Here is a 24,174-nt window from a genome sequence, read left to right on the forward strand (position 1 = left end):
GTGTGTGAGACTGTGTGTTACAGCCAGTGAGTGTGTATACGCAGTGTGTGTGTGTGTGTGTAAGCAGTATGTGTGTAATGGTCAGTTCGTGTGTGTGTCTGTTAGAGCCAGTGAGTGTGTATAAGCAGTGCAAGTGTGTAAGACACTGTGTGTGTGTGTGTGTGTGTAAGCAGTATGTGTGTAATGGTCAGTTTGTGTGTGTGTCTGTTAGAGCCAGTGTGTATAAGCAGTACAAGTGTGTAAGAGACTGTGTGTGTATAAGCAGTGTGTGTGTGTGTGTAAGCAGTATGTGTGTAACGGCCAGTGTGTGTATGTGTATGTGTATGAGCGAGTGAGTGTGTGACGCAAGGGGGTAAATAAAAGTGGGAAGAAGACACAAAACACATAAAGAATGCCAGACAGGGGATACAATATACAAAAAGGGAAAACAGGTGGTAAAATGCACAAAAAGGGGCAAAAAATGGGTAAGAGGGGCAAAAGTGGGAATATTAGATAGACAGGTGAAGATAAATTTTGGGGGCAGCAAAATGTGTCTTCGCCTGTGTAGACAGAAGTCCTTGCACCGGCCCTGTCCCCAGCCCCTCCATCTGTCTCATTACCCCACAGCCATACATGCGCCTCATTCCACCCTCTCCAGTCTTCCATGTGTCTCAGTAGCCCCCATATGAGTCCAATTATCCCCCAGCCCTATATGTGTCCTATTAGCCCTCCCTCTACCCATATAGCAACCCCCCTAGCTCTCCATGTGTCCCACTAGCCCTCCCAGCTGTCCATGTGTCCCACTAGCCTTCCTAGCCCTCCATGTGTTCCTATAACACCCTCCCAGTCGTCCATGAGTCCCTATACCCGCTCCCAATCCTGGATATGTCTCAGTAGCCCTCCCATGTGTCTTAGTAGCACCCCCATGTGTCCCATGAGCCCCCCTGTGTGTCCTATTAGCCCTCCCTCCAAGCATTCCATGTGTCCCAAAAGGCCCCCTCCAAGCCCCCATGTGTCCCAACAGATCCCCTCCAAGCCCCCATGTGTCCCAATAGCGATCCCTCCCAGCCCCCATGTGTCCCACTAGCGATCCCTCCCAGCCCCCATGTGTCCCATTATCGCCCTCCCAGCCCTCCATGTGTCCTAGCACCCTACCGGAGTAGAATGCTCTCCCCAGCTGTTCCCACCTCCTATAACCTCCAATCCAGTACTAGCCCGATATTTACCATACCGCAATACAAAAATAAAGTGGCTCGATCCTCCTTTTCCTACAGATCACCGCAATTATGGAATAACCTCAGGGACACTCAAATCTACATTCAATCAAAAACAGTCAAATCTTCATTCAATCTAAAATCTTTTAAGAGATCTATGGTAATATACCTCAGCACAGAATGCACCTGTCATTGTTGAATATATGTATTACCTGTTATGTATTTATATATGTGTGTATATATATAATATACCTAATCAACCAAAAGATCAAATAATAAATGATTAACTGAGGGAAATAAATTTCCCTAGGATATCAGAGGAACAAAATGGAATGCTCAATGCTCCCCTTCAAGAAACGGAATTTCTGGTTGCCATAAAAAAACTTGTGAGATATAAAACTCCTGGTCCGGACGATCTGACTAATAGATTTTATAAAATATATGGTGATATTTTGGTAGAATATATGGCTAAAATATATAATGAAATTTCATTGAAAGGTATGGGTCCTAAAGAACTATTACATGCAAATATAATTCCAATTTATAAGAAGGATAAGGATCATCAAGAATTAAAGAATTATCGTCCTATTTCTCTTATCAATGTGGACTCTAAGTTATTTTCTTCTATACTGGCAGACAGGTTGAAAGGAATAGTTAAAGAGCTTGTACATAGTGATCAGATAGGGTTTGTCCCCACCAGACAGGCGAGTACAAATATAAGAAGAATGATTGATGTTCTGGATTGGAGTGATGGTACTCTGATTCCCCTCCTGACCCTGTCATTGGATGCAGAAAAGGCCTTTGACAGGGTCGGGTGGGGATTTATGATGGGGGTGCTGAAGGCAGTGGGTATAGATGGTCGGATGTTGTCAGCAATTGGTTCTATTTATCAAAATCCGATGGCAAGGGTGGTGGGTATAGATATATGCTCAGAATGGTTTCCCTTAAAAAATGGCACTCGTCAAGGATGCCCGCTGCCACCCATTCTATATATTTTATCTATGGAAGCCTTGGCTATCAGAATAAGAAATAATCCTAATATCCGGGGAGTACCTTCCCCTGACAGAGAGTTGAAAATTAGTATGTATGCCGATGATACCATTCTAACTCTTACAGATCCAGCTGAGTCAATTAATAATCTGATGAAGGAAATAGAAGAATATAGTAATGTCTCAAATTATAAGATAAATATAGAGAAAACCATAGTGATGTTTAAAAACTGTAACAAAAAACTGGATAAATGAATTTCTCAAAACGTATGGTTTTTTTGGATGCCAACGGTAGCTTCGAATATTTAGGCGTATTAATATCGGATAATATTGATAAAATAGTGGAGATTAATTACAAGAGGTTGTTGAAGTCTACTGGGATAACGCTAAAAAAATGGAATCATCTGTTTTTTAGTTGGATGGGAAGGATAAACATAATCAATGCGTATATAATTCCAAGATGGACTTACTATTTTAGAATGGTTCCTTTAAAAATTCCCTTACCTTGGTTAGAGATTTTACAAAGGTTAATTAAGAATTTTATCTGGAAGGGGAAAAGACCTCGGATCAGTGTAGATCAATTAACGAATACTATAGGGCAAGGAGGCGTACATTTTCCAAATATAATAAGTCACTACGAAGCCACTATTATATATCACACCGAGCTATTGACAAAGAAAGAGTCTGAAAAAATTGGGTTGGTTTGGATTAGAGACCCAAACACTGAATAGGAAAAGATTAATCAAGTATATCTGGCAACCTAAGAAGCATGGAGGTACTCGGCAACAAAATGATTTGCCATTTATTGAATGAATGGTTCTTGATAAAAAAAAAAAAAAAAAAACTTTTGGGAAACATCTACGGGTTTATGGAGATAGTTATTAGAGGTTTTAATACCCGATTTAAAAATAGACTCTTGGAGGGATCGGAATATTCAAATATTAGAAGACATATTATTTAGAGATAAAATGAAAGATTTCTCAACTCTGTCTGAAGGGTTTGGCCTTCCTCAATTGGAGACTTTTCGTTACTTAAGAATAAAGTCCTACTTAGGGAAATTTCTTGCAACTAACAATTCTATCAGTAGTAGTCTTATAATACAGATTTTTGGAAATTAAAGCTTAAAGAAAAGCATGGCTGAATGCTATGCTTTGATAAGATCGACTCCCAAAAATATAATATCCAAACAGATAAAGAGTTGGGAAAAAGAATGTAATTTAAAAATAGATTTTACAGAATGGGGCAATATGTTAGTACAGTTAAAAAAAAAATATCCATAATATGATTCTGTTTGAGACACATTATAAAATTTGTTATCGTTGGTACTTAGTGCCAAGTAGATTAAACAGAATCGACCATAGTGAGTCCAACATATGCTGGAGATGTGGAACTGAAGTTGGTAGTTTTGTTCATATTTGGTGGAATTGTAAATTAATTGAGAAAATCTGGGAGGAGGTTTTTAGAAAACTATATGTATGGGACAAAATTATGATAGACCAATCCCCAATCACGGCTCTTTTACATCTCCACTAGTCTGATCTACGTCCATATCAACAATTCTTAGTAAGTCATGCTTTTATAGCGATAAAGATATTGATAGCCAGAAGATGGAAAAACTCTATGGTAATTGAGTGCAAAAATTGGGAAAAACAACTAGCTATACAGCTTAAGAATTAGATTTATTTAGAACCAAAGAAAATGTACGAAAATATGAAATGAGTAAAAAATGCTTGCAATTGTTAGAAATGTATGAGTAGTTTCAACATGTCACTTCATAAGGTTTCATAATGAATTGTCAAATATTTGATATATATAAAAGGTAATATATGTACGCTGTATCCTTATCCCACTATGTTTTTGTTTTATGTTTGAGGAATGTAAGAAAAACTGACGTATAGTTTGAATGTTGTATGTTATTATAATAGTATTTGATTTAATTTTTTTTATGAGATACTTGTATATTATTATATGTCCAAAATCAAATAAAGATTTATACAATAAAAAAAAAAAGTTGAGGGCAGGAGAAAAGTGGGGTTCTCCCTTGCACCTTTCCAGCAAGGTTTCTTTTTTAAGACAACTATTCAATATATGTATTTGACGGATGTACTTTTCTAACATCAAAATTGTGGGAAATGTTGAAATGTGTTGTTTGACACTGATGTATGTTTCCACAACATAAATAAAGAATATATATATTTTTTTAAAAAGCACCATAGGACTCACACAGGTCTATTGCATGAACTTGTCATGACAGATTCACTTTACATTTAAGCGCAGTCTTAATTTGCTTAAATTGCTCGGCTTACTGCACAGTCAAACTATCCTTGACGACTTTAATTCTTACGAGGTTTAAACATATGCCAATTAGTCTGGGGGGGCCAATTCATAAACACAACCAGGTCGATTTACTAGGCGGTGTAAATACCCGTGATGCTGTTGAATTCAGTTACGTTTAGAAAATAGTTCTGTGATATTTACCACCACGACTCACAAGCTGGCTTCCGAGCATAACTGAGCTCATCTGTTGGTTATTTCCCTAGTAAGCCTGCCAATTATAGCCGCTTTGTTGCTGGAAATGTTATGCTTTTTGATTACTATGGTGTGCTGTTGTTTTGTTGTGGAATCTTTCAAACTGGACTCCAGGGATCAGGGTTTATTTTGCACCCATATGATAGGGAGTACCGCTGCTATGGTGTTAGTGCTAGTTGCTTACCTTTCTCTCTTATAATATGTATTGCAGATGCCTGGTCGCCTGGCCTCCAAAAGTTAAAAGGAACACTTTAGTGTTAGGAATAAAAAAAATATTCCTAAAGCTGAAGTGTCCTTCTGCCCTCCACCCCCCATCCATGAAAGGGTTAAAAAAAAAACAAAAAAAAAACATTTTATTCACTTACCTGTTTTCAGCACTGGGTTGCGCTCCTCCTCTACCGACATCAAACAATGGGGGAACCTAATGCGCATACGTGGCAAGCGCCGTGCATGCATTAGGCCTTTGCCATAGGAAAGCATTGACTCAATGCTTTCCTAAGGTGATTTAGAAGAAGTCTGGGTGCCTGTACTGTCCCTTTAAATGTTCCCAAGCATTCAAAAACCCATGTGAGCTTCTCAAGGACTATATGCAGATTGAGCTTTCAAGGGGAGAATCCAAATATAGATATATTTATGCAGTCTATAACATGCATTCTTGGGGACTGTGTTTCCAACGATACCCCCTGAGACGGCTATTGGTATGTTAGTTATTACAAATTCTGATTGATATTGAGATTGATTTGGCATTGAATATGGAATTTGATACAATTCTCTAGACTAGAGAAATTCTAAACATAAAACCTAAACCCACTTGTGCCAAAATCACCCTAATAATACTGCAAATATTTTCCCCTAAACCCCAAAGCAGCTGGGTTTACTAAAAAATTTTTTTTTTTTTAAAAAATGCAGCAGTAAGACTCAGCTGAAAATAGCAGGGACCCATTTAGCTCAATACAATATCAGTTTGGCTGATAGTGAATAAATGAGAACCTCAGAAGAATTTTATCAGCCAAACTGAAGAGCACTTAACCAAATGGAAGTCTGGAGCACTAAATGTCATGTGTGTATGTGTATTAAAAACAAAAAATATTGCTAGAGATATAGGTAGAGACTGGTTACATGGAAAGTGTAAAAGCCCCTAGATAAATATTCTGGAGTTTTACTTTTGTTAAACTGTTTTGAGTTAACAATTACACAAACATGCACACCTACTCAGAATACAATCCTTGTATGACTGGGCCCTTTATCGGATATATCTGTCTACTCTGCCTGATATTGTGATATCTTCATAACTGAACATGCAATATACCTCCCTACTGCAATGTAACGTGTGCACCTATTAGTGATATATACAAATACACTGTACTTGTATACTAAGAATACATATTCTCTATATTCAAATGTAACCTGGCACCATGTTAGCACAAAGTGGACCATTGCAAACGTATTGTAATGAAACAGTGTTATGCTCTGGTTAATGTTCTGCTGGGAAGCTTTTGGTCCTGGCATTTGTGTAGATGTTACTTTGACACGTACCACCTGCCTAGAGATTGTTGCAGACCATGTACAACCCTTCATGGCAATGGAGTTCTCTCTTTCAGTAGGATAATGGACCCTGCCACACTGCATGAATTGTTCAGGAATGGCTTGAGGAACATGGCAAAGAGTTCACGGTGTTGCCTTTGCCTCCAAATTCCTGAGATCTCCGATTGAGCAACAGTGAGATGTACTGGAACAACAAGTCAATCCCTGCAGGCCCCACCTAGCAACTTGCAGGACTTAAAAGATCTGCTGCTAATGACTTGGTGCCAGATACCACAGGACGTATTCAGAGATCATGCGGGGTCCATGCCTTGACAGCACGAGGGGGAACTACACTATATTAGGCAGGTGGTTTTAACGTTGTGGCTGATCAGTATATATATATATATATATATATATATATATATATATATATAATATATACATAGGGCCGGACTGGCCCACCGGGATACCGGTAAATTTCCCGGTGGGCCACGGCCCCTGGGGCCAGGCAGACAGCTGGTGAGGCCGCAATTAGGCTGCTGGCGGCCGGAGGGAGACCTGGGCTGTCTCTGCTCTCGCCCTCGCCCTCGCACTCGCACGATACTTAATAAGACCGGGCCGAAATATGGTGCTCCCCTCCCTCGCACGCTTCTTAATGGGGCTGGAATATGACGTCATTCCGGCCCCGGTCTCATTAAGCTGCGCGCTGGGGAGCAGAGCAGAGACAGCACAGCTCTCTATTTGCATAGCCAGCCGCCTGCCCTGCATGACCACCCAGCATGCCTCCCGCATCCATAATCCTCCAACTTGCCGCCTGCCTGCACAATCCCCTGGCCAGTCGCCCACTGGACCCCACAGGTATCAATACAAGCAATAATGTGTGAGTCAGTGTGAGTGTATGGGGCTGTCATGGTGGGTGTGTCTGTCATGGTGTGTGTGTGTGTCTGTCTGGGTGTTTGTGTCTGTGCGTGTGTCTGTCTGTCATGGTGTATGTGTGCATCATGGTGTATGTGTGAACACAAGTCTGTGCAGTGAAAACGTTTTGTGTGGATACTGTGTATCAAATCGTTATTGTAAATCGAGCTGCTATCACACTGAATGTGTAATTCTCCCCAAACACACAAATCCGTGAAATGCAAAGTTTAAAACAGTGGAGCGCTTATGTGGTAACCCAGTATTATATTGTGCATACACAAAAAAATGATATTCAAGCACTTAACTGGGATTTTTTCTAGTGATATATTGGTGTCTTCTGTGCCTTTAAAATATAAAATTGCATATAGTGTAATAATGTTATTTTTGTAAGCACAGGAAAAAAGGAAAAAAATGGAAAAACTCACATATTCCAGAGCTAATATAACCTAGCTCTGGTATGGATTGCTTTTAGGTCCGTTCCTGGGCGACCTCCCCCTCTTTATTTCAGTACTGGCGTAGATCCAATGTTACCTCTCAAATAGAAACAGTATATAGTGAAGGTCCACCAGACCTGGATTATAATTCTTATATAAGTGAAAATATACTCACAAATGTAGAGCCTGTATCACTTTGGAATCTGCCACCAAAAAAACCCTATAGGCATGAAATTTATGGGTATAAAGAAAATCCGAAACGACTGGAGAGGAGGGGACTTTAATAAGATTATAGGAAAGGCAGAGATGGAATTAATTTTTATGCTAAATACAATGACCCCATATGGACTTAACAGCGATTTCGAGATTTGCCACTTTCTAAAGTGAAGACAATAATATCTATACTATTAAAATCAAGGAACACTTTTCTTTTAAAGAAGATCTATTAATTTTATAAACTGGCTAAAACTTTTTAGGAGATTAGAAATTTATATTTAATATTTATTTTAGATTGACCATTTTTTAGATCAATATATGTATCAGGATATTTAATGTATTTGAATAATTTAGAAAATATGTTGAATTTATGTAAAAGATCATTTGCAAGAAAAAGATAATGCGGTATATATATAATAGAGGTAATAGGATTTATCTCCCTACCTTATACATACTCTATAAGAAACATATTCCCATACACTAAAGAGATGTTTAATGCAATAAATTGATTCAATATAATTTCCTTCTTTATCTGCGAAATGAATCCCCAATTGGTGAAACGCAAAATGAAACGCAGACAAGAAGAAGGGAGAGAGGAACGTTGTAACACGCCCTTCCGCAAACGAACTCTTATGTTGACGTAATGACGTCATGCGGTCCACGCACACATATCGAAACCGAGGCGTGAACCGCAAAAACAGCGCGAAAAGAAGATTGAACGAGAAACAGCTGATAGAGAACAAGAGGAGGAAGCATTTAAAGACGGAGACCAAGGAAGTCAGGATTAGAAGACTGAGGAAGCCGAAACTGAACGGTGAAACGCGTTTCTTTATTTGAATAGACTTTTTAAATAGATTTGGTATTGTATTTTTTATATACTTATTTTATTTCCATCTGGAAAAAATAAAAATAATACTTTTTTACCGAATTTAAGTCTCCGGCATCTATACAGATGGGTGTGTAGTCCCAAACTACACTAAGCTGATTTACTGAGCCAGGTTACAGGCTCTACATTTGTGAGTATATTTTCACTTATATAAGAATTATAATCCAGGTCTGGTGGACCTTCACTATATACTGTTTCTATTTGAGAGGTAACATTGGATCTACGCCAGTACTGAAATAAAGAGGGGGAGGTCGCCCAGGAACGGACCTAAAAGCAATCCATACCAGAGCTAGGTTATATTAGCTCTGGAATATGTGAGTTTTTCCATTTTTTTCCTTTTTTCCTGTGCTTACAAAAATAACATTATTACACTATATGCAATTTTATATTTTAAAGGCACAGAAGACACCAATATATCACTAGAAAAAATCCCAGTTAAGTGCTTGAATATCATTTTTTTGTGTATGCACAATATAATACTGAGTTACCACATAAGCGCTCCACTGTTTTAAACTTTGCATCATGGTGTATGTGTTTAGGTTACCAGACCCCTTCCATTGGCAAGGAAATTGTGTTTTTACTCACCTTTTTTGCCCCACGCCGTGCTGGTCTCCCTTCGACTGGCCCTGCCTTTATGGCTGAGAACATCAAGCTTCTAATGTTCTAATGTTTTGCCATAGGATAGGCTGCAAAACGCTACATCAATCAGCATCTCCTCATAGAGATGCATTGACTCAATGTATCTCTATGGGGAATGTTCAGCGCCTCCATGGCGCTGGTTGTAGGTGCTGCACACTGTGCAGCACTGACACAAGACGCACCTCTACTGACCGTCTGAGTGACTGTCACTAGGAAACAATGTATACACTGTCTTTTCTCTGAAAAGTTAATGTTTACATTGAAAAGCCTGTAGGGACAGGCTATAGAAACCAGAACCACTACATTAAGCTCTGTGTGTGTGTGTGCCTGCTAGTGAGTGAGCTTGTGTGTGTGTGTGTGTGTGTGTGTGTCTGCTACTGTGTGTGTGCGTCTGCTAGTGAGTGAGCTTGTGTGTGTTTGTGCCTGCTAGTGACTTAGCTTGTGTGTGTACGTGTGTCATTGGTTATAACGCTACTAATCGGTGCATACGGCTCATGAATTTTGTCAGATTGTTTTGGAACAGTTTGATAAAGCCAAGGATTCTCCACTGCATGCATATATATGTGTGTATTGTTTATTATATATATATATCCCTCTAAAGCAAGGTTTTAGAAGTATATCATCATATTTACCAAGGGTGCCAATATTAGTGGACAGCACTAATATATATATTTATATATACACACACACATACATATATACATGCGTGTGAATTAATTATACACACACTGTATGACTGCAATATTCCTGTACCTCTCTTTACTATAATGTAACCTGTAAAGTGACAAGAACACATTAGCAATTACATACTCTGCCCAACTATTTCACTCGTTGTTCTCTCACTATATTGTAATGTACCTTTTGTGTGCTAAGTACACTTGTTAGCTCTGTGAAAATAAAATATGCACTGTATTACTGGAGCCCTTGGAGCTTTATGAATAAAATATGCATCCAGGTGAAACCTACTGCACTTACTAGAACTCCCAAGAACTGCAATGTGACCAGTAATGTGCACATACTATACATGGGGGATTGTATAGGGTTATGTTTTATCCTTTCTCTTCCCCCACCTATCATTCTCTCTTCCTTTCCTGTTACCAGGCATTCAAGTGCCTTTTCCGTGTCCAGAGCTGCTTCTCAGGATCCCCTTGTTTCAAGGGTCTCCTTTTCTTTGTATTTTTCTGGGTTACCCCCTACTTTGCGGCTCTGAGGTAGGCCATGTATAGGGCTATTTTCAATGCTTTACATGTGTCTTTGTGAAGTATTGGATCTACCCTATCCATTTTTCTCTCTTGACATACTATAGATACCCTCTCTATGTAATGTAACCTGAAAGATAATTTTAGTCAAAGAGGTGTAAAGATGGTATGTTAGCTTAAAACAGGAGTGAATATTGCTAAACATATTGGCAATCAGAACATTTTCAGGCACAATAATATTGAGATTAAAACTGTTATACTTATTGAAAGAAAGAAAATATAGAGAAATAGCAAAGGATGGCAGTAAGCTATTTTTTATGTCTTACCTTAAATTGTGTTTTTCTGATGCGAGTTAAATTCATTAACATAACCCCAGAGTTAACTCCAGTTGTTCCATAAAACGGGTGCCTGGCGAAGCGACTGTACCAGCCAATCTTTGGTATCTCATGTTCTGGAGCCATGGCTGCCAGCTGAGTGTCATTGAATTGATGCAAAAATGCCCAGATGTCATCCAGAGGCCTCAGAAATAAAACATCCGTGTCCACATACAGCAAGGAATCCACATCTTTCAAGATCATCTGCCACCAAGAAAAAGTTCAAAAGTGTTAGCTGTTGGGGCTGAAATTTTGCTGTCCTGGTTTGACTCATCACTAAAGTATACATGGTATAGTTAACCAGTAGCACTCCAGTTGGGGATGACCTACAACTGCCACTGCAGACCACTTTCAAGTTCCAGGCTTTGAGAACTAAGGATAGAATTCCGAGTACTGTTTAGGGGATTTTGAACTCTCATTTTGTTCTAGAGAACATTTGAACATAAATGTGGACACAATTAATTGCTGTTACCCTGTGTATTCCTTTATTTTATTACACTGTAACACCCAATAAATGAGCTAATGCCTCTTGGCAGCATATTCTGCGTCTCTAAATTTCAAATCCAATTTGTTTTATTAGCTAGAATTAATAAGAGCACGAATAAAATTTACAGTGTACAGAACAAGCGAGTCTCCGTAATCCCAACAATAAGGTAAATATTGTAACTAAAATGTGTACGGTAACCTATTATACGAGGAATGTAATAATACATTTCGACACCTTTGGAATCTGTTTTGCTATAAATTAATTTCTACTTAATTGCTTTAATAAAAAAAAAATGCAGAGGCTATGGTCATATGCCCCCTGGTGGTAATTATTTATTGTATGAGTGAATTGTTCTTACTGTAGATGTGCTAATTAATTTCACTTTAGCTTCGAACAAGCTACTAGGGAAAAATACAAGCAAAATTAGCCTCTTTTGCGTACGTAATGCTTCTTATTTATATAAAAATAATAGCTTATTAATCTGTGATATGATAGACGGCTAGAAAGTGTACATTATTGTTCAATGTAATTGTATATATTTTAACAACCTGAAAAGGATGAAAGGATGACACTGCCAGGAACACACCCTGCACCACTAAGGCTTGAACAAGCTCTACAGTAGCCAACTTAACTATCTCATTAGGTCCACCTCTCTGATCAATTTCGTCCCACCTCTTGTATGTAAATCCACTCACGTAGGTGTAATAATATAATATAGGCACAGAGTACGCAAACTGTGCCTCCCTCCTTCAACCATATAGAGCATGCTGCTTTTTTTGGACCTCTGTAGTTCTGTTTTTCCACTCACCTGCTGCCTACACCCACTCATCCATTTTTTCTGCAACCACATTCTCATACCCACATCCTCCCTCCTTATCCCTCTTCTCTGCGTATCAAGCCACACATCTGTTGTACAGATGTCGGGTTATTTGGTAAACCACGTGACACAGCACAATTTTTCATGAATGTCTTTTCTTTGCATGGTGGCCAACAGTTTCTTTTAAGTTCTTCACTGACGTTATTTACTGCGCAATTCCCGAAATAAATGACGAGCCTTGATGACCGCCTTAAAGGATTGTGAGATAGATAGATTGCTGGTCTCTCTGTATCTATTGACGGTAATAGACAGACAGACCAGCACTTTATCTGGAAATAATAGATAAAGGCAGACAGACAATCAATTGATCTGGAGATGAGGGAGAAAATGAGAAAAGGACAGACTTATAGATACATACATTTTTAGTTAATTTAACAATAATCTAGGTCCTGATATCATTAAAAGGGACACCATAGTCACCAGAAAAAAACTACAGCTTACTGTATTTGTTCTGGTGAGTATAATCATTCCCTTTAGGCTTTTTGCAGTAAACACTGTCTGGGGCAGTGCTGCATAGTGTGACTGACATTCAGTGTCTCTACCCTCTGCATGGAGACACTGAACTTTCCTCATAGAGGTGCATTGATTCAAGCCATCTCTATGAGGAGAAGCGGATTGACCAGTGCTTTGTTTGGCTCTGCTAGCTTTGCCCCTGATCTGCCTTCTTGACAGTCCCATGGGACTGTCCTATGGGAAAGCATTGTGATTGACTTTTGATCAATACTTCTGATGTCAGCCAAGCAGGCAGATTAGGGGCAAAGCCAGCAGCAGCATACTGCTGACAGATTTTATTATATTTAGGGGGATAAGAGGGGACCTGGGGCGCTAGACAGAGTTTTTAACACTATCAGGAATACATGTTTGTGTTCCTGACCCTATAGTGCTCCTTTAACTAGGTCATTAATAGGTGCAAACTGGAGTGCCCAGTTTGGGCCAGAAGGTCTACGAATTGCTCAGGAATTAGTTTGTGAAAATGCCTTGATTTAAAAAAAATAAAAAATGGCAGCTCAATGTCTTCAGATACAGCATGGTGTGAGGGTTAATTACATCTCGTGCCCTTACCAGGTTTTTACAAAAGAGAGAATTCATAAACATAGGTAAATGTAAACCATCACCTGAGCACATGTTTAGCGATTTTTCATTTAGTTGAACTAGATAGATCTGAGATAGAAAATAACAGAGAAACATTGCATTCAGTGTGCAGAACGTCCATGTGTAAATTTCCTCCTAGGCATCTCATCACTTCCTCTCGAAGGTATGAGAAAAGGGGTGGTTCCATGACGTAGGAGGTTTAATGCAGCAAAATAAATAAAAATAAAATAAAAAATAATCAGTATGAGTCAGTGCTCTATCACTTGCAGGAATGTTCTAGACTGCTGTAACTTTTTATTTTGCATTCATACATAATAGAAAGAGAGTCGGTATATTCGGTAAGATGCACACCATTTGACTATGCCATTCAGGAAAGCACAGAACAGATACATCTAATCCTACAAGAATGTGTTCGAAATCAACATGTCTCAAAACAGCTGGGAGAGAGAGGGAGAGAGGGAGAATTCTAGCCAGTGTGAAGAACTTAAATCGAAGTTGGTTGATTACCAGAAAAAAAGAAAAACACAAAAGGGCTCATTTGCAAGAACCTGACTGATACTCATCACTTTATTTAATGGAACACTATAAGGTCAGGAACACAAACATGTATTCCTCACACTATAGTGTTAAACCACCCTGTAGCCCACCTTGCCTCCCTAAATATAGTAACATCTTACTTGTATTCAAGTCTGCAGCTGCTGCCCCTGATCTGCCTGCTTGGCTGACATCATCAGAAGTGAATCTCTGAGCCAATCACAATGCTTTCCCATAGGATTGGCTAAGACTGTCAAGGAGGAAGATCAGGGGCAGAGCCAACACAAGTCAAACACAGCCCTAGCGAAACAGCATCTGCTCATAGAGATGCATTGAAGACACTGAATGTCAGGAAGCACCTCTTGCAGCCATCTGAGGAGTGGCCAGTGGAGTTATAAATAGGCTGTAATGTAAACACAATGTTTTCAGTAAACACACTGAAAAGACAGTGTTTACTGCAAAAAGCCTGAAGGGAATGATTCTACTCTCCAGAACAAATATAATAAACTGTAGTTGGTTTGGTGACTATAGTGTCCCTTTAAAGGACCACTATAGGCACCCAGACCACTTTTTGGTGACTATAGTGTCCCTTGAAAGGACCACTATAGGCACCCAAACCACTTCAGCTTAATGAAGTGGTCTGGGTGCCAGGTCCATCTAGGTTTAACCCTTTCTACTGTAAACATAGTTTCAGAGAAACTGCTATGTTTACTTTAGGGTTAATCCAGCCTCTAGTGGCTGTCTCATTGACAGCCGCTAGAGGCGCTTCCGCGCTTCTCACTGTGATTTTCACAGTGAGAAGACGCCAGCGTCCATAGGAAAGCATTGAGAATGCTTTCCTATGGACTGGCTGAATGCGCGCGCGGCTCTTGCCGCGCATGCGCATTCAGCCGATGACGGCGAAAAGGAGGAGGAGAGTTCCCAGCGCCGAAAACAGGTAAGATTTAACCCATTCCACCCCCTAGAGCCCGGCGGGCGGGGGGCCCTGAGGGTGGGGGGGGGACCTAGAGACCCTATAGTGCCAGGAAAACGAGTATGTTTTCCTGGCACTATAGTGGCCCTTTACTCAGTTCATGCTACATTGTATGCTAGACTGTAACAGGGATATCTTCACTTGTTTTTGTCAACATACAGACACACATACACACAACCCAACCTAACTTGTCGGGTAAACTATTAATTTATTCATCAACAAGCAATTTTTACTTTGTCCTTTGGGGAAAAAACCTTATTCAACTATATCTATTTTGATCGCCTTTCATGCAATGCTCCTTCCATCAGACAATACATCCATCAAAATATTTAGCCATCTACCCATCTATTCATAAAAAAACAGATCTCTCTTCTGAAAATTATAAAATAAATCAACAAAAAGAAAAAGTATATTCAGGAAAAAGGCAAAATTCCTTCCTGGGGGCAGATTGTAGACATGTGTATGAAAAATGTGCAAGATGCCTCAGATCTCAACTGCTTACATCTGCAGTCTGAACAAACCTTGGAAAGGATAAAAATAAATATAAAAAAAACACGTTTATAAAAAGCAGGTGTCTGTCTTACCGGAAGAAAGAGACGTTGAGCAGCACAGGGTTTGAATAGTTTCTTCCATTCCTCAGCGTTTCCAACCGAAAATGTAATTGGGTAAATGTTATATTCATACTTTCTGGAGGCGGCACTTGGCCATTCTTTAAACTGTTTAAGAAGTAAGCAACAAAAGCAGTTGATTAATGAACTAGCTTCTTTGTGTGTCTGTGTGTGTGTGTGTGTATCTGTCACCAACATGATTGATTATCAAACCTTGTGTAAAACATCTTTGTGGTATATTTTGGTTTAGTAAGATGTGCAGTGATCATCAGTTGAAGGCATTAACTTCTCTCTTTCGTCCGCACCATTGTCTGTTCCTCTTGATATTTCTTCACTTTCTCACACACTCCAACTTTCATTGCACTTTATATTGCTCCATAAAATGTCTCATGTATTCACTAAACTAAGAATTGCAGGGATTTGAGAAGGGAAAACTGGAAACATTCTCGAACTTAGTTAAAGTTTGGCTATTGTGGTTTCGAGGTCGAAATGATTTTGTTCCTTTCAACACAATTCCAGGTTTACTGCAGTCCACATACACATTACCTTCTTATTTACCTCACTACTAGGGCCTATTTATTAATTCCTGATTCTCTCTGGAGTACATTTTAGAGTAGTGGGGAAAAATTATTATTTTCAAAAAATGGAACTTGCAAGTGGAAGAGGAACGAAAAAAAAAAATGCTTAAAGGGACACTCCACTGCCCAAACAATATATATATAAAAATCACGGCTTACTCCTTGTGAAAATATGCATTTATTTATGATTTCTTTTTTTTTTTATTGCAGGTAATTCTAAAAACAGTTTGCAAAAGCGGCAGATCTCTTCTCTGCTTCCTTTGCAAGCCCTCCCCTTATAACACCACCCACACTGTCTGTATCTGTCCAATCACAGACTTCCCAATGCGGCTCAATGAGAAGTCTTTGGAAGGCAGGTGCTCTGAGCAATTGCTGCCTCTTGAGTTTAGCTCCACTGAACTAAACAAACCAGGAAGTAACATGACCTGTTGTCTGCTTGAAAGCCAAATGGGTGTAACCATTTTAATTTTAAAAAGTGACAATGATACCGGAGAAACTGACGGAAGCCAAGCACAGAGAGATGGACACAGGTTTCTTCAGGAAGGAAGAGATTCTTTATTGGATCACCGATCGGGACTCAGAGGGACTAGCGTCACCAAAATACAGCAAAGTCTGAGTACTGAATACATAGAGTACATTCCTTATATAGCACTGTAGCTCCTCCCACAATTAACTACACCCACACATACCCTTAACCTATTTAATAAATAGAGTCTAAACTCATCCATCCGGTCTAACCACGTGGCTCATCTGATACAAAGGAGAGGGACGCGTAATTCCAGTTCTTACATTCCTGCACCTGGTCAGTACAGTGATAACAGTATCTTAGCTACGTGTAATTAACTAACTGATACTACAAACACATATACATACATATGCCTTGTGGCAATCTTAGCCTGCTAAACTTGTATTTTACTGGAATTACATCACATTCCCCCCTTTGATGCCTCTGATATTTCACAATTACTTGAGGCATCACTTAACCTTGGTTTGCATATACCTCAGGTTACCATGAACCAGACCAGACTTATCTTATGATGTGAATCTTTTAACACTCATCTTCCTGCATTGGTTCTCCTTGATCTAGAGCCTTATACTTATATATCGCCATTATCTGTGCAGCAGCCTTCCTCTCTGCTATACTTCCTATCAGGCTTTGCACAGACCTAACTACTAAGGGTATAAGACACGGTAGGAGTAGACACAACAGTAAAATCAGTAGGACTCCACCTACCACTGCCTTAAGCCCTCCAAACCACTCATACCAGCTACCAAACCAACTACTTGGATTGTACCCTTTCCATACCTGAGTAGGCACATGCACTAGTTTAACCATATGGCTAGTAAGCTCAGCTATTGCTTGCCCTTCGTCATCTATTTGAAGACAGCAATTGCTCAGGTTAAACTTGCCACATACACCTCCCTCTACTGCCAAAAGGTAATCCAAGGCTAATCTATTTTGGTACACTGCTGTCCTCATCCTGGTATTATGCTTCGCTAGAAGATTGAGTGCTTGTGAGGTCTCATTAGTAATAATCTCAACCACCGCCTGTAATCTTATAATACGGTTGAGCATATGAATTGGGGTTCTATAACCAAAGGTACCATCTTCCGCCCACGTGGCTGGCCCATAATAATCTATGATACGCTGGGGAGGCCATTCATTATCTTCCCAGGTGCCTATCTCTAAGGGTCCCCTTTTCTTCCTATGATTCACATCATACACTTTAACACCTAAAGTCTCACCTGTTTCAATCGGTAACAAGAAGAAGGATGGTTTGAGCATACCCAACACACATGCCCCTTCCCAGTCCTGTGGCAACTCCGAATAGGCTTTCTTACCACAGATCCAGTACAAATTTGCTGGGGCTCTCCAGGTAGATGTGATGGATAAATCAAACCACACATCCTTTAAACTGGCATATCTAGCAAACGGGTTAGATGGTTCTGAGACATTTGAAGCCGACCACCAAGTTGTATTTTTAGTATCATCATCATAAGCTTTTTGCCCTAGACAAGTTAATTCTCCTACAGAAGTATTATACATTATTCCTTTCCTTGCTATGCAAACATAACCTATGATGGAGGTCTTTAATCTCCACTCAGATTTACCTCTAACACTCAAATGATAATCGGCTTGTGTAGATATTAGTTGGTCAACTGCCTCAGAACCGGACATTACCTCCTTTGCTTCCCAAGGCCATTGGTCTCCCATGTTAGTACCTCCACACACATAGCAGTTGGTAACATTAAGACTACCGGCAATACTTTCAGCTAGGTCAATGAACAGGTTTTTAGCGTTATGGGGGATCTTATTATCTATACTCATCTCTTCATAAAAGGAATGGTATACTTGATGAGTCTGGGAGGATACCGTATCAGTCTCTATTCCTATAAACAATAATGTCCCAGGATCTAAACCCGTCCCGTATATCTGAAACCCAAATAAATTTCCATACTTATCTAGGAACTTGTCGGGGTTAATAATAAGTATATGGACTGGGTTGCATTCCATAGACTTACAATAAGGGCTAGTCGGCAACTTAGTCACTATCATGTCTTTATCTACTGTCTGTCCCCAAGTCGCCCACCCCACACAAGACCAATATGGACAAAAGTTATAGTCTTTATTTGGGCATCTAGGACTCACATATTTATTTTTACTACTGGGACAAATATATTTATCATTAGACCCATACGTCCTCTCCCATCTAAGATCCCCACATACATTCCACGGTTTTCTACCACTTGATATCGCCTTACATGCATCAAATAGCAGAACACCCGAAGAATGTACGGATTCTAACACCGTCTTATTAATTAGGGTCCCCTGAGGATCTCCATTCCTGAGAGTCAACCAAATTGTACGAGGTTGATACTCTGGACTGAAGCACTTAGGTTCTCCTACTCCTAAATGGCACACACTATAGTCTATATTTAGGTATCTACATCTTGATACCTCTCCTTTACATTCGTATTGTGAATGCCAAATTAGGGTTTGGGAAATATGGTTACCTGTTCTCGTAGTCTTAATGCATACCTCACAGCTAGGAGTGTCGGTACCTCTACCTTCCTGAATATAAAAACACATATAAATAAACACAATCAAAAGCACATCTTTCGCCGTCATCCTCAGTCTTCGTCCGTGCGATGGAACCTCAGCTTCCAGGATGTGAGGGCTGCAGGGAATGGAGTTCTGCTCGTCTTCACAGGTGTCCCTTCGAGACTTTCCTGGCTTATACACTATGTGTTGGTAAGCGGACAGGCTTTATTATGGCCTTCTCACTCACACCTGTAACAATAAAATTTGTAATCCACAATAATTCCTCGTTACTCCGACTGAGTAGTGCGTTTCAACCGGATCTTGCAGGGATTCTCTGGATCTGCTGTAATTTGCCAAGAATCGACTGCTGCTGGTTTAACCCTGGAGTGATGTATCCACGGAGTTACTTCGGCTACTTTTATCGCTGTAGGGGTAGACAAAAGAACAACATAAGGACCTCTCCACTTGGGCCCTAACGGTACATTATTCCACTCTTTAATCCACACTTGGTCTCCTGGATGATAACTATGAACAGGGGGATAAATATTCACAGGTAATCTATCTTGTACCCATTTCTGTACCTCCTCCATAGTCTTACCCAACTCTACAACCTGCTGCCGGGTAATTCCTTCTCCCAACTGACTCAAGTCCCCCCTTAAGTTACCAAGTACGGGAGGTGGTCGCCCATACATGATTTCAAAAGGAGAGAGGCCCATCCTTCTGGTAGGGGTACTGCGGATTCGCAATAAAGCTATGGGTAAGAGAACGTTCCACTTAAGTTGGGTTTCCTGACACATTTTAGCCAACTGGTTCTTTATAGTTCTATTCATTCTCTCTACCTTACCAGAACTCTGGGGTCTATATGCAGTATGAAGCCTCCACTTTATACCAAGCATATGAGTCAGTTGTTGTAGGCACTGATGAACAAAAGCTGGACCATTGTCCGATCCTATAGAACAGGGTAGTCCATATCGGGGTATTATTTCTCGTAGCAGGAATCTTACAACTTCTCCTGCTTTCTCTGTACGAGTAGGACATGCTTCTACCCAGCCTGAATAGGTGCACACAATTACCAACAGGTAACGATGTCCACCCGATTTAGGCATTACTGTAAAGTCTATTTGTAGATCGGACATGGGGAGTCCCCCCATAAACTGGACTCCTGGTGGCTTTACTGGTCCTTGTCTTGCATTATTCTTAGCACACGTTACACATCTGCGTACAATGGCCTGAGTCAAGTTGGACAATCTTGGTATGTAGAAATGTTTCCTGAGAGATTCTTCAGTACTGTCTCTCCCAGAATGTGTCCCGTTGTGATAATTTTGGACAATTTCTACCGCTAGTGATGCTGGTATGACTATTCTTCCATCTTCTAGCTGATACCACTTGTTCTCCAAATACTTTCCCGGTTCAGTCTTTAACCACTCCTCTTCTTGAGCTGTATAAACTGGAGTCCATTGGGACAGTGGAGTTGGTATAAGAGCAGCTATATGCCCCACATACTCCTGTCTTCCTGATTCAGCAGCACGCTTAGCTGCACTATCTGCCATCCGATTTCCCTTGGTTACATCACCATCTCCTCTCAGATGCGCTCGACAATGTATGATACCGACTTCTTTCGGCTCCCACACTGCTTCCAATAGTTGTAGGATTTCAGCTGCGTACTTGATTTCTTTGCCTTCTGAATTCAGTAGTCCTCTTTCTTTATACAAAGCTCCGTGGGCATGAGTGGTTAAAAACGCATACTTAGAGTCCGTATAGATATTTACTCTTAAACCTTCAGCCAATTGTAACGCTCGTGTTAGTGCTATTAATTCTGCCTTTTGTGCTGATGTTCCTTTCGCCAGTGGCCGAGCTTCTATCACCTTGTCTATTGTTGTCACTGCATATCCTGCATAGCGGATCCCTTCTTTCACATAACTACTGCCGTCGGTGTAATATTGAACATCGGGGTTCTGGATGGGAAAATCACGAAGATCTGGTCTACTTGAAAATACTTCATCCATTACTTCCAAACAATCATGTTGACTTTCAGTAGGTTGCGGCAAAAGGGTAGCTGGATTTAAGGTGTTTACAGTCTCTAAATGCACTCTTGGGTTTTCACACAACATTGCTTGATACTTGGTCATACGGCTGTTACTAAACCAATGATTTCCTTTGTAATCCAACAACGTCTGTACTGCATGTGGGACTCGTACATAAAGTTCTTGACCCAGAGTGAGTTTATCGGCTTCAGCTACTAGCAGGGCGGCTGCAGCTACGGCTCTTAGACAAGGTGGAAGTCCGCTGGCCACTGCATCCAGTTGCTTAGACATGTAGGCAACAGGTCTTTGCCATGATCCCAAGTACTGTGTCAATACTCCCACAGCCATTCTTCTTTGCTCGTGTACATATAAGTAGAATGGTCGTGTGTGATCAGGTAGACCTAATGCTGGGGCACTCATCAAAGCCTTCTTCACATCTTCAAATGCCGTTTGCTGTTCTTGGGTCCATAAGAAGGGGTCGTGCTCTGTACCTTTGATGGCTGCGTACAGAGGTTTTGCCAGTATCGCATAGCTGGGAATCCATATCCTACAGAAGCCTGCTGCCCCCAAGAATTCTCGCACTTGTCTTCTATTCTTGGGTATTGGTATTTGGCAGACAGCTTCTTTTCTCTCTGGCCCCATAATCCTTTGACCTTCAGAGATATGGAATCCCAGATACTTGACAGTTGGCAAACACAACTGAGCCTTCTTCCTGGACACCTTGTATCCTGCCTTCCAGAGAATATGTAGTAGATCGTGCGTTGCTTGCTGACATTTTTCTTTTGTAACTGCTGCTATCAACAAGTCATCTACATATTGTAACAATACACATTCTCCTGGGATAGACTCGAAATCCAGTAGATCTTGACTTAGAGCTGAACCAAATAGGGTAGGTGAATTTTTAAACCCTTGGGGCAGTCTTGTCCAAGTCATTTGGCGTTTTGAGCCCGTTACAGCGTTCTCCCATTGGAAAGCGAAAATACATTGGCTTTCTGCGGCAATTCGGAGGCAAAAGAAGGCATCTTTGAGATCTAAGACTGTGAAGTAAGTAGCCCCGCCCGGAATTAAAGCAAGCAGGTTATATGGATTGGGTACAACTGGATGTATGCTAACAACCGCATCATTGACTGCTCTTAAGTCCTGTACAGGTCGATACTCATCTGTACCGGGCTTTTGAACAGGCAGCAATGGGGTGTTCCAGGGGGAAGTACAGAATTTTAGGATACCATACCGTATGAACTTATCCAGATAGGATTGGATGTTCTTCTTAGCCTTCTGCGGAATGTGATATTGTCTTAGGCTCACTGGATAAACCCCATGTTTCAGTTCAATTTTTATTGGTGGAATATTGCGGGCCAGTCCTGGTGGGTTGTTCTCTGCCCAAACTCCTGGTATGTTAAACAATGTCTCATCACTCCTAGGGTTTTGGCTAGTCAACACTGTATAAAGTCGCCACTCTTCTTCCTTTGGTACGGATAAAGTCATAATACCTGAAGGTCCATTAAACTTTAAGGATGTTGTTCCATTTGGTAGGAACGTAATCTGCGCTTGTAATTTTGATAGCATATCACGTCCCAGCAATTGGACTGGACATTCAGGCATATAAAGGAATTGGTGTTTTACTACGTGGCCTCCCAATGTACAGAGTCGACTTTTAAGAACCGGTTTTTCAGCACTTCTTCCAGTTGCTCCTATCACAGTAATAGTCCTTCCAGATGGAGGAGCAACTAGATTAGTCACCACTGAATGTTCAGCACCAGTGTCGATCATGAACGCACTCCTTTTCCCCCCTATTGATACATCGACCATAGGCTCCGCTCGACCAAGGGGGATGGAGCCCGGTCGGTATCAATAGTCCTCCATGACAGTGTCAGCCAATCCTACAAAGTCCCTACCTTCTCTATCGCGGGACCTTTGCGCTGCTGGAATATACCTGTCTTCCCTAACACTTCCTCTGTTCCCATTACTCCCTCTATAACCATTACTCCCTCCGGGGCCTCCTCTACCTCTCGCTCTACCTCTAAAGTTTCCGTAGCCTGCCCTGGGTTGGTCTCTCTCGTACTGCTCTCTTTGCGGACATTCGTTCCTCCAATGCCCTTCTTCCTTGCAATACGCGCATTGATCCCTACTCAAAGGCTCCCTACTCCATCTATTATTGCCTCTATCTGGGCCCCGTTTATCTACGCCTGCGATCGCTACCGCTAGCATATCAGCCTTTTTACGCATCTTGCGCTCTTCCTCTTTCTTACTTTCTGTATCCCTGTTCATATAGACCTTATTTGCTACCTCCATTAGTTGGGTGATGGACATACCTGCAAACCCTTCTAACTTTTGTAGCTTGCGCTTAATATCTCCGTATGCTTGGCTGACAAAGGCGGAGTTAACCATTCGGGAATTGTCTGCGTCTTCCGGATTAAAGGGGCTATACAAGCGGTATGCCTCCAATAATCGGTCATAAAAGACACTGGGCGCTTCATCGCTTTTCTGGATCACCTCAACTGTCTTCGACATGTTAATGGCTTTCTTTCCTCCGGCTTTCATGCCAGCAATTATAGCGTCTCTATAGGCTCTGAGTTGAACCATATCAGCACCATTTACGTTCCAATCGGGATCGGTGTTGGGATAGTGTGTCGCGGCCCATGCTGCTGGATTGGCTTGGTTCAAAGCACGGGCTCTATCCTCTAATGCTTTAATGGCTGCTTGATTTATTCTTGTCCTTTCCTCATTGTTAAATAAAGTCATTAGTAACTGCTGGCAATCAGCCCATGTCGGATTATGCGTCTGTACTATTGAGGTGAACAGATCAGTCATAGCTTGTGGTTTCTCAGTATACGAGGAATTATGGGTCTTCCAGTTTAAAAGATCGGTTGTGGTAAATGGGACATATACGAAGACTGGGTCAGCGTGTGCCATTTGACCTGCGGCATCGATATAAGCTGACCCGGGATTCAGACGAAGAGGCATCTGATAGTGCTTTAATTGTTGGGCACCAGTCAACTGTCGGGTTTGGATGGGGCTACGTAGAGAGGCGTCAGTCATGGGTTCCGGTCGGGGAGAGAT

The 24,174-nt window shown here is 40.8% G+C and overlaps 1 protein-coding gene across 1 annotated transcript in view; it reads right to left on the reverse strand.

The window, feature by feature from the left end:
* GXYLT2 (glucoside xylosyltransferase 2) overlaps positions 1 to 24,174 on the reverse strand; it is a 67,035-nt gene that overhangs the window by 18,175 nt on the left and 24,686 nt on the right. Inside the window, exons 3-4 of the mRNA XM_063428151.1 lie at positions 15,446 to 15,577; positions 10,851 to 11,102 (exon numbers count right to left, since the gene is read on the reverse strand). Of these exons, the coding sequence (XP_063284221.1) occupies positions 10,851 to 11,102; positions 15,446 to 15,577 (384 nt within the window). The remainder of the gene's footprint in view (positions 1 to 10,850; positions 11,103 to 15,445; positions 15,578 to 24,174) is intronic.

This window comes from Pelobates fuscus, chromosome 7, assembly GCF_036172605.1.
Source record: "Pelobates fuscus isolate aPelFus1 chromosome 7, aPelFus1.pri, whole genome shotgun sequence".
Classification (NCBI taxonomy): Eukaryota; Metazoa; Chordata; class Amphibia; order Anura; family Pelobatidae; genus Pelobates; species Pelobates fuscus.